The 12809-nt window shown below is 39.4% G+C and overlaps 1 protein-coding gene across 1 annotated transcript in view; it reads left to right on the forward strand.

The window, feature by feature from the left end:
• Positions 1-12809, forward strand: part of LOC124775662 (dynein axonemal heavy chain 8-like) — a 605208-nt gene that overhangs the window by 506961 nt on the left and 85438 nt on the right. Inside the window, exon 39 of the mRNA XM_047250489.1 lies at positions 9512-9773. Within this exon, the coding sequence (XP_047106445.1) occupies positions 9512-9773 (262 nt within the window). The remainder of the gene's footprint in view (positions 1-9511; positions 9774-12809) is intronic.

The raw sequence follows: 12809 nt of genomic DNA on the forward strand, positions 1-12809 counted from the left end.
TTAGCCTTCTGAAAACTGACTTCTTGTTGTTAAGGATAATGTTGGCCTGACAAGAGGCCCCTTTGCTGCATCTCGCAGCTGAATATTCAGTGCTTAACAAAATAGCATCTCCTAAATTTTAGAGATATTTTAAGGAGCTCAGAGTAGCTTTGTAAGAAATAAGAACATTTTGTGATTACAATAATGCCAAACAAGACAAGGGTTCCCTTTTTAATTGAGGGTTATAAATGCCTACAGATGTTGCCAATTTGCAGTTTGCAGACCTCAAAATAATATTTGGAAGAATATCTGCCCAGAAATAGTTGTCATGAATCCCAAAACAGATCTTTGTGCATTTTGCCAGAGGCATTTCACATCTGGAACCACAATTCCCATAGTGCCTGAAGAAACTAAAATGGAAACTGTTGAAAAAGTGAGATCTTATCTACAACTTGTTGCAAACAAAGGGAATTGTATAAAGGAACTATCAAAAAGCCTAAGAAAAAGTTTGAAGATGGTGATAAAACTTATGTACACTGCAGTTTCAACATGGCCCATCAGTTTCACATATACAGTAACCCATTACAGCCTGATCCTTTTTATTTCTTGGTCCCATACAGAACTGGAATATTTAGAGTTATGTAGGAACAACAAAGGTCTCCAACATTGTTGTTAGTCTTTAGTCATGGAGAAGACATAGTGTTCATTACACCAACAACTGTGTGGTCCTGTACAACTACTTCTAGAAGCATATAATAATAAAATTCAAAATATGATGTATTTTAAATTATAATTGTAAAGAGAGCAAAATCCAAAGATATAAATTTATAATAAGGAACTGTTTAACTATTAGATTTATGTTAGCAGGAAGGCAAAATTATGAGTTCTGTTTTATTTATATTATTTCTGTTTCCATGAGGATTCACAGAGCTTACCAAAAATGAATAAAAATGAAATTTTCTAGCTCAAATAATTTGCAAACTAGCAAGTTCTCCTAGTGAAAATAGATATTTTTGAAATCAGGAAAGTCTGGGCTACAAAACTATGGTTCTGACTTTTGGAAATACACATTACCTAAGACTCAAACATTCTGCAGCATGAGAACTTCCATTATAAACAATTTTGAAATAAGGATTTTTAGAAAAAGTAAGATGTTTACGCAAGATAGGAGAATGAGGACGTTAAAATGAGCTATGCCAATTGAGCCAGAAGTGTCTAACAGGCCACAGCAAATTTCATCTCCATATGTTTTCTCTGAATCTTAAATTATGGATATTTCCTCATAAAAATTATTTCCAGTGAAACTAATTACACTATACTGTTGTTTTTGTTGTTGTTGTTGTTGTTGTTGTTGTTGTTGCGGTCTTCAGTCCGAAGATTGGTTTGATGAAGCTGTCTATGCTACTATATCCTGTGCGAACCTCTTCATCTCTGAATAACTATTGCAACCTACATCTTTCTGAATCTGCTTACTGTATTCTTCTCTTGGTCTCCCTCTATGATTTTTACCCCCATGTTTCCCTTCAATACTAAACTAGTGATCCCTTGATGTCTCAGAATGTGTACTATCAACTGATCCCTTCTTTTGTGTTTTTATTTCTTCTCCCTGAATTTTAATTACTATTCCAAATTTTTCCTTGGTTTTCTTATATTGGATAGGCATCAGTAATTTGAAAGCTGCACAGTGAGTAATAAAAACTTTATAAATTCCAGCTTGAATAAGAAAGTAATCTTTGTAATCATTAGATATGTGTCATTCATAAAACTGCATCAAATAAAGAAAAAAAAAATGTTGACATGAGGACTGGTAGAAGAACAAGTAGGATGGTTGCACCTTCCTTTGTCACACACTCACCAACAACTTACAAGCTTCATGGGCACTTAATTGTTGCCTTATTGACCCCCTCAAATAACTGTAAATCAAAAAGCTGCCATGGACATGATGACAGAGCTCTCTGATCAAGTGCTCTTTTATTAAGACTTCAGTGAACATATTTTGATATACTAACATCAGATGTTTATTACTTTGCCGTGTCCTCATAGATAATTCTCAATGAAAAGGAAGTGACCAGTGATTTGCTCTACAATGCCTCTTGCTGATCTGAATTCACCTCTTAAACAGAGCAGTGCCCAGCTGTAGGTTACCATAATGAGTAGTTAGAAAGGCTACCTGGTTGTGGGTTAGCATTGTGTGTTCAGGAATTACTGTGTCATATTAGATACATAATTCACCACACTGCTGAAGCAATCATCGCAGCAACCCCAGGACAAATTAAAGGGCAGCCTATTTATTGATGGAATCAAAGGTTCCATTCTCTGCTAAACACATCACAGATCACACAATTTAAGGATCCCTGCATGAAATCACCTCACTATCAAGGTAGAAGAAGCAGCTGTGGAAACAAACAAGCTATAGCTCTAAATGTTGACACACAGGGAAATTGGTGAAAGGAATAATTCCAACCAGATTTGGGCCACCATTAACAATACAGAACAGATATTGGATATGCATGTGGAAATTAATGCCAGTGTATGTGATTCATGTAAGACTACACCTCACACAGACTTAAACTCACAATAGAGTAACCTACCATTTTTGCATTATAACGTACAGAGTTTAGGAAACAAAATACATGTTTTGAATCATTTATCGCAGGATTGGCACCATTTTTGTTGTTGTTGTTCTTACAGAACACCAGAAATTAGTAGATAACGTCTATTGTTTCAAATTAGAAGTCTATAACCGGTCAACATTCTACTGTAGAACACATAATGAAAGGTGTTGGTGTTGCCATTTACTCGAGAAAATGTTAGTTTATTGCCTCCACTGAAAAAGTACTGTATGTGAACAAGTTATGGGATGACAAAGATTTTGAAATAGCAATTCTCAAATTCATATTTTGCACTGTACCTTTCTTTGTCATACATATATATGTAGCTCTTGTGAAAATTTTGATGCTTTCCTGAAATCACTGGAGGGAGTTTAAGTAAATTAGTGTCAAGTTATAGAAATGTAAATCTCATTGTACTTGGAGATCTGAACATCAACACTTTACATGAATGCCAGGAAAGCAAACATTTTACGGGTTATCCTCCATCTTACTGGACCTAATATCTGCTTGGACCAGTAACCAGTAGAACAGGTAACACATATAACATTTCACTGTACAGGGTTTTGCCGAGGCCTTGTCCTCTGTATTGAATTACAACATAAAATTATGCAGTACGTCTTACATATGAAGAACTTCATTCATAACCAGGTTGTTTTAACCAGAAAAGTAGTGAACATCCCTTGTTTTTTGCACTTATGTGTTTATATCACTCTTTAGTGCACATTGCCATTCATTATCCCAGTACTTCACTGAAATAATTTGTTGCTTATTTATATGCTGTGTCTTTCAATTTAGTTTTGTCGCTATTAATCTGTCCCAATTTAGATGACACCTGAAAATATAATCTCCATATTTCTAATGAAACTACTTCAAAGTTTACAATTCTTAAGATTTGTTTAATGTTCCAACTCATCTGTCTAGCTATCTCATCATACGGAAAATGATCAATAGTTGTGAATGTCTGAAGGAATGGTTGTTTGGTAAACTTGGCCTTTTCATTTTAGATTACTGGTTACTGTTTGGTTGTCCACGCAGTGGATGCCAAGGAGTTGGTGGATTCTAAGACAGAGGGCAAAATAATGAGATGCACCCATAGAGTCCAATAACTTTTTTTACTTAACTTGATTAACAGCAAGTCCAGAGCACAATCCAAGCAAGTCCTTAAAGCAGACTTGTTTGATACCTACAACAGAAACATAGGCTGAATGACAACGCTTTGACTGCACAGGCAGAACTTAACTAACAGACTAGATTCAGTGTTGATGCAGCATCCTTTTAAATTGGCTCTTTGGTGGCACTGGCCACTTCTACTGAAGAAGGTGTGTCTTGGAGATGGCTGCAGATTGGTGGTGCAGTCACATGGCTTACTGCCAACTTCTAGATGTGGTAGCATGGTATTGATAGCACACATCATCACATTCCTCCCCTCCCAAAACTCCTAATTGTTGTCATGTACTTTTACTGCTGCAGACAATAGGGTGGGTAGTGAGGGAGGGGGAGGGGGGGGGGGGGGAGGGTCTGAGCACAAGTGCATTGAGGAGGCAGGAGACAGAACTTCAGCCAGTGACAAGCTTCTGCCCACACCCAGACATCCCTTTTGTGAATAGCTGGAAACAGCAACCGAAAAAACCAGCTATAGAGTGTGCACCTGTGCCCTGAACAGAGCATCGTCTTTTACCGGTGGAGGCACAACAGTAACTGGAGGGTCCACTGCAGCGTGCTGGAAGGCAGCAAGGCAAAGGTCCCCCACCTCCCATACTTGGGCTGCTGGCACTGCAGTGGCAGTGACGGTACTGTGTTGATGTCCATTGGCTCCCTGTCCAGTGCCGGTGGCACAGGATCTGAGGGAGTTGAAGATGGCTGAGGCTGTGAAGTCTTCCTGGGCACTGAATATGCAAAGTAGAAACTGTGGCAAGACCACACAGCCCACACAAATGAAGCTGGTTTTGATGGCTCCTCTGTAGCCTGGTGGGACCCACTGCAACATACAATGAGCAGCCCAAGGATTTGGTGATACTGTCTCATTCCCAGCATCTGTGAATGGCCAAAAGTATGAAAAAGAATGAATTATAAACATTAAACTTAGAACGATGTAAAGGAAGGGCTGACCATCCATGCAAAAGGTCCATTGATGATTTGCCATTGTGTGGCAGGGAATGGTAGAAAGGGAGGAAGTACACTGGGGCTTACTCCTGTATATGGGAAGCACATAAATTGTTCATCTGTTGTTGGAAAATCCTGAAAAAGTATTCTGCTTCACTGTTGGATTAAGGGTGGAATGGTGTGGTCATCACTCACTTGAACTTTAGAGAAAACCTAAGTTCACTTGCACATAAGTTCCCCAGTCATACAGTAATCTTTGGTGGAGATGTAAAGCATCCAACCATCATTTGGGAAAATGACAGTTTTGTTTAGTTGTTGGCAACAAAAAACATCCTGTAACACAGGATAATTTGTAACCCCACTCATGATGGATATATATTGGATCTCGTGGCAACAAACAGACCTGGCCTCTTTGAGGATGTCCACATTGTAAGTGGTATCAGTGGCCATGACATGGTTGTGGCAACAATGATTACCACAGTGCAAAGCAGAACGGTATATATATTCAGTAAAATAGATAAAACTCAGTAGATTCATGTCTCAATGAGGAACATGAAACTTTCAGCACAGGGCAGGAGCGTGTAAAGGAACTATGGCTCAAATTTAAAGGAATAATTGACCATGCACAGGATGAATATGTATGCAATAGAACACTTCATAATGAGAAGGACCTTCCAGGGTATACATTATTGTGAAGGAACTACTGAAGAAGCAGAGGTCACTGCATAACAGGTGTAAATCAAAGCACAGGGCTATTGATAGAGAGATGCTGAATGAAACACATTTGGCTGTCAAGAGAGCAATGCATGATGCCTTCAGTGGCTTCCATAGCAGAATATTGTCAAGTGATCATTCACAAAACCCAAAAAAATTCTGGTCATCTGTAAAGCTGTTAGTGGCACCAAAGTTGCTGTCCAGTCCCTATGAATGAGACGGGAACTGAAATTGAAGGTAGCAAAGCAGAATCTGAAATGCTTAACTCCATTTTCAAATGTTCCTTTACAAAGGAAAACGCAGGAGAACTGTCCCAAAGTAATCTCAGTACCACTAAAAAGGTGGGTGAAATAAGTATTAGTGTTAGTTATTTTGAGAAGCAGCTGAAATCTTTAAAATTAAATGAAGCTCCAGGGCCTGATGGAATTCCTATCAGATTCTGTACCAGTGGTACAGTGGTTGTGCATTACCTTTCATGGTAATGTGAGCTATGAAATTATTAATTTTGCCTGGGCTGTTTTGAAAAGTCTCTAAATTCATCATAGAGTTCAGCTACCTTGTCTGTAGGTATAGAGGAGTTCACAGGCAGAACATTGTCTTGAATGTGCAAACCAAACAGATTGAAAGAGTCAGTGCCAAAAATATTTTCACTTTCAGGTGAGCACAAAACTGTGAATGCATCTGTCTTTGTAAGGTTATGAAATGTGGCAGGTAGGCTGCAAATACCTAGGGCAGGAATTTCATGTCCATCATAACAAGAAAGACCTACCTGTGATTTATGTAGCTTGGCTTGCCTATCAGTTCATATGTGCTTCTGTTCAAAAGAATCACAGATGCACCCATGTCCAGTTGCCTGCATATTTTGTATTTGGCAATCTGAAGAGTGACAAACAATTATATTAGCATGACGCGGGATGGAAGTATGTAAATTCTTCACTGTTGCTTTTGACTTGTGCTGATGAACATGAGAAACACTATTTGGCTTGCAAAAAACTGCATGTATATCCACTGACTGAGACAGAATGCTTGTTGGACTTGCTTTTTGCAAACATTCAGACTGAACATGACTGTGCTTTCCACAACATCAACATTTAGCATCACATCAGGGGCACGTCTATGGTTTGTGTACTGAGGAATGCTGATGGCAGGATTTAACTCTGATAGCCTGCTGCCTAGCACAATGATTTTGTTTACAACACTGCACTAAGATCCCTGGCTGAGGCTTTGTATGGCACGACATGCAAACTTTCAGCACTACCTGTTTACAATTACTCTGAACTGCACAAATAAGAGTGGAATCAGAGTCTACCACTACACTATCACACGAGTACTGACACTCCACTTATTCCAATACCTGTTATGAGCTAGGATCAGGATACTAAAGAGTCCATGTGCATAAGTGAGGTCTGACACATTTTGAATAATGACATCCCTAATCATGGCATCACTATAATAACATCCACACTCAAAACTGGAGTGCAATGTTGTGTAAATCCTTGTAAGGCACACACTGCTTCTGTGCCCAATTGGCTTACCTACACAAGTGAAAGAATTTTTAACATGCAACTGCCACATTAATCTGTTCATCAAATTACTTGCCTAGAGCAGCAATTATTTGTCCTAAGGAACACTTTCAGGATGTGTGGTGGGAGAAAGTGTGCAGAATAATGAACACAGAGGCTCCAACTAATGCAAGAAATTAAGGTCACTTGTCCCTACACTCAGCATGATGCACCATAAAGTGTGAGTCAAGCTGTGTGTAGTAATAAAACAATTTCTCTTCTGTAGAATCAAATGCACAGAATGGTGGTATGGGAATAGGTGCTACTTGGTGTGGTAGCACTGGTGGTGACACCAACGGTGTTTTCTTGCAGAGCAAGCAGTCTTGTCCTCACTTCCATGAGCTGCTGCAACTGCTGTTCCTGGAAATGAACAATCTGAGTTATGGTTCTTTCAGAGGATTAGCCATGATGAAACACAAAAAATTCATGAACACAAAATACACCAGAACCACTAAAGAAAGTACAGATTAGTATCACTAGGAAGATCAGCCTCTGAAAAGCAGAAGAAAACACAAATCAAATAATGGAAAATCCAGGATGGAATGTAACAATATAAGAGAAGGAAAGTTGCTACTCACCACATAGCAGAGATGCTGAATTGCAATAGGCACAACAAAAAGATTCACACAATTATAGCTTTCACCCATTAAGACCTTTGTCAGCAATACACACCACACACACACACACACACACACACACACACACACACACACACTCATGCAAACGCAACTTGCACACATGTCTGCAGTCTCAGACAACTGAAACCACACTGTGAGCAGCAGCACTAGTGCATAATGGGAGTGGTGATTTGGTGGGGGTAAGGAGGAGGCTGAGGCAGGGGGGGAGGGATAGTATGGTGGGGTGGCAGACTGTGAAATACTGCAGTTCAGATGGAGGGCAGGAGAGAAGGTGGGGAGAGGGGGGGAAGTAGTGGAAAGGAGACAAATAAAAAGAAATTAAAAGACTGGGTGTGGCAGTGAAATGACGGCTGTGTAGTGCTGGAATGGGAACGGAGGGGAGGCTTATGGGAACATGGGATGTATTGTAGGGAAAGTTCCCACTTGCACAATTCAGAAAAGCTGGTGGGAAGGATCCATATGGCACAGGTTGTGAAGCAGTCATTGAGATGAGGGATATCATGCTTGGCAGTGTGTTCAGCAACAGGGTGGTCCACTTGCTTTTTGGTCGCAGTTTGTCGGTGGCTGTTCATGCTGACACACAGCTTGTTGGTTGTCATGCCTACATAGAATGCAGCACAGTCGTTGTAGCTTAGCTTGTAAATCACATAACTGTTTCACAGGTAGCCCTGCCTTTGATGGGATAGGTGATGGTAGTGACTAGACTGGAGTAGGTGGTGGTAGGAGTGTATGGGACAGGTCTTGCATCTAGGTCTATTACAGGGGTATGAGCCATGAGGTAAGGGATTGGGAGCAGGGGTTGTGTAAGGATGGACAAGTATATTACGTAGGTTCGGTGGATGGCGAAATACTACTGTAGGAGGGGTGGAAAGGATAGTAGGCAGGACATTTCTCATTTCAGGGCACAACAAGAGGTAATGGAAACCTTGGTAGAGAATGTAATTCAGTTGCTCTAGTCCCAGATGGTACTGAGTTATGAGGGGAATGCTCCTCTGTGGCCGAACTGCGGGACCTTGGGAGGTGGTGGGAGACTGGGAAGATAAGGCATGGGAGATTTGTTTTTGTACAAGATTGGGAGGATAATTACGGTCAGTGAAGGCTTCAGTAAGATCCTTGGTATATTTTGATAAAACACAGTCAGTTGCAGGGCCAATGTTCTGAAACACTCAACAACGCTGAAGCAAAGGAGGAGACAACTTGACAAAGGACCACAGTTCTACAAGAAAGGCACGTGATGAATGTTATCACCAGTTGTTTGTATGGTAAGTAGCAACCAAATGTATTTTTCCCTCATCGCCTCATGTTTGGTCATCCCAATGGTGGATACCAAGGAATTAGTGGGTTTTAAGACAGAGAGGAAAATAATGAAGTGCCCACACAATGTTAAATTACTTCTTTTGCTTAACTTGAATAACAGCAAGTCCAGAGTACAATCCAAAGAAAGTCATTGAGATAGGCCAGTTCAATATAACAGAATCTCAAGGACAATACTTTGACTACACAGACAGAACTGAACTAATAGATAGACTACATTCTGGGTCCATGCGGTGTCCTTTAAGTTGCTGCATGGAGGCACTAGCCATGTGTGCTGAGGGAGGTGTGCCTCGGAGTCAGCCACAGATTCTCAGTGCAGTTACCTGGGTTACTGCCGACTCTTGGAGATTGACCTACATGGCTTGGTATCAGAGCACATATACCACAGTTTTCATGCCATGTCTTCAGTGGATAAAGAGCATTTGTTTATTTGATAATAAACACCCATTGACTAAAGAAAACAGACATGTGAAATAAATAAGTTACTTGTTTATTTTGTTGATTTACAGAATAGACCTGTTTTATGATACAGGGAACTCTCCAAGTAGAATATGAATGTAATAATTATGTCCATGTTGTTGTGTGGCAGGGATGAGGGCTGGACTGCGCCGCACGTATGGAACAGTATCCCAAGATGTACTTGAGTATACCAACCAACCACAATACCTGCCCATGTTATATGCCATCTCCTTCTTACATTCTGTAGTACAAGGGCGAAGAAAGTTTGGTCCACTTGGTTGGAATATTCCATATGAATTTAACAGTGCTGATTGGTATGCATGCACCTTATTTATACAAAATCATATGGATGATATGGATCCAAAGACTGGTGTGAGCTGGAATACTGTTAGGTAAGATTCATCTTTTCATCATGGGTACCACCGCCATATCTTTGTAATATGTATGTGGTATTTTTACACTTAGGCCTAATTTTTGTTATTGTTCTGTATATATATGGCACATTTTTCTAGCTACACACCGGAAAATGTCTGAAAAAGCCAAAACTAACAGAATAATAATAAAAGTACAGCCTAAGTGAAAAATACCACATTCATTTAGGTAAGTTTTACTTTTCCACACACTGTTTTACGCTTTTTTCTGTTTGTGTAATCTAAAGTAAAACATTTATAATTGAGAAAAATATGCTTTCTGTGTTTAGATATGGGCTTACAGTCCTTTTACATGCCTTAAACTTACTGCATTACTGATGATACATAATACCAAAACTTCTTGCCTAACCATATTCAGAACTGATTGACACAATATGTCATCCTTGAACTAAAACTGTTATACATTGCTTCTGATTGTTTATGGTATATTGAATGCTTTCTAAGAAAAATAAGAGTATGCAACAGCTCAGACTGGTGACAGGTAGGTGACTGATGAATAATGCAAGTTCCCAGGCCTGTTGGCTCTAATTTCAGTTTTCCAACTCTCAAAGACATCCAGGATGTGTCGGTTGGCATCGATATATAATGACAAACTATGATAAAGTTTTTCTTTTATTATTCTCTGCAGTAAAATTTTTAACTGCAGTTTCACAAACATAGATTTTATGTTGTAACTGAACTAGTGAAGCATCCTTTCACTGCCACCAGCAGTACAATTTTACCAATCCATACACAGCTGATACGTGCATTCACAATCAACTGACACAGTCTCTAGTTATTATCAAAATCTCAACTGCTGCTTGATGTTGCAAGTTGTTATTTAAAGATTCCATGCTCACTTCTACATTAAAACTCATAAAATATGGCAGACAGGAATCGAACAACAGCTGTAAAAAAAAGTTTCACATATATGAAAAGTACAATGTACTCACCATGTGCAGGTGAGCATGGCTGTTGGTCCACAGTATGGCTGTAGATTCACATTGTAATTGCCCATTGTAATTGCTGATCAAAGTTGAAGCTGTTGGTAAGTTGTTAATCCACATTTTCATTCGCAAGCATTTGTTTGCAATAAAGGTGTCTCCAGACACCACATTGTAGCTGCTGACTAACATGAAACCAGTCGTGCACTGTGTTTGTGACTGTGCTTTTTTCCACCATAGCAGGATGTGGTGCAATCTGATGCCTGACAACTCCAACAGTGATGCTGGTGTGACAATGTACATGAAATGATAAAAACAAAAGCTGCAAAGCAATCAATGTATTCAGCTCATCAGCAGTTGCATTACTCTGCTTTGCAACATTTCAGTGCATTACCAGCACATTTTTCCTCCTTGTCTTATATAGTGTTAATGCTTTCTTCCTAGCCATACTTACAACACAGAATATACATCTAATATGAGTGTCTGACTGCAGTCATCACTACTCACTTTTATAGATGGGAAATTCTCTTACCGAATGGTACCTACAGATATAATAATACAAAATTTTGTTGAACAATATACAAGGTTATTGAAAAGTCTAATGAAAATGGTTGCCCCCTCCCGTAACACCAGTAATACTTGCAGGAAATCATTTTACCATGTTTGAGGCACTTTGCAGAACACATTCACTCTATGTCACACTATGTTGTTAATCTCCATTGTTATGTTAACCTTTATTTCTGCCAGTTTGTTCTGTCCCTTTTCTAGACCTTTAGTTTGGGGTAGTCCCACAGAGAGAATTCTGGGGATGTTAAATCGGAAGAATGTAGGGACCATAGTCCTTTAAATATGATTTCATCACCACAAAATTTGTGTAAGGAATAAATTGTTTCATTAGATGTGTGATATGTAACATCGTCCAGCTACAACCAACGATAACATCCATCTGTCTCAAGAAGCAAAATAAACTATATAATGATGTCTTGGTACACAATGTTGTTCACTATAGTATCAAGGAAGTCAGGGTCCTCTATTCCCTGCTCCAGCGGGAGGACCCTCCAATGTGTGGTGCTTGTGGCATCCAGGTCACTGTGCGCCATGTTTTATTGGATTGCATTTTATTTTCTGACCAGCGGGCCACGGCTGACTTGCCAGCAGACCTGCCATCTCTTTTAGGCAACACTCGGACGAATGTGGTTAAAGTTTTAAAGTTCTGTGCCATTTCAAATGTTTTTACAAAGATTTTAGGGAGAGGATCGTAATTTGCTCACTGTGTGACAAGCTCGCCCATATTTTATGTAAGTGGCCAGCCAATGACAATTTACTGTGGCATTCTTGTTGCTATGTTTTCCCTTTTCTTACGTTCTACTTTCTTATGTCGCCTTTTCCCTCTTTTCCTGCTTTCTTTGCATGTGTGTTTCAGTTTTATTAGGTCTGTCCACATTCGTTCCCTTTCATGTGTGTCAGGGCGCTGATGACCTCGACGTTGAGTGCCCATAAGCCCCAACACACACACACTCTATTCAACAAAATGATGTAGCACACCATGTTCCAATTTTCTGACAATGTACGGTGAATTTCTGGTTGACCAATTTCTTGTGTTATTGCTATTCACATGTCCACTAAGGTGAAACTTTACTTCATCAATGAAGAAAATGTGGTCCAGTTCTACAATTACATGGATGTCAACAAGTTCCCTAAACCATGTATGGATCAACTTGGATGTTCAATACTACCCATCTCATTTTAACCATGATGTAACTGTATTGCATTGCATGACATCATAGCGGCACAGTGTATTTGTAAGGTATTGTGTTTGAAGTAGGTGGTGGCATGCTCTAGTGTGGGATGTTTGTTTCTAAATTGTTAGTGATATTGGATTCTTTTAGTGCTGTTTGTGATAATAATATTGGAAGAGTTTGTGGTGGATTATTTGTGTGTCATTTTAATGTTGTCAGTAATGGGCAATAGATTCATTTTCAAGTTTGGGGTTATTATTGCAGTATGTTAGTTTATGGCTGGAGATTTAAATTTATGCTTTTTTTTATTATTAGTTATGAAAGTGACAATGAAG

This window comes from Schistocerca piceifrons, chromosome 2 (assembly GCF_021461385.2).
Source record: "Schistocerca piceifrons isolate TAMUIC-IGC-003096 chromosome 2, iqSchPice1.1, whole genome shotgun sequence".
NCBI classification, from domain to species: Eukaryota; Metazoa; Arthropoda; class Insecta; order Orthoptera; family Acrididae; genus Schistocerca; species Schistocerca piceifrons.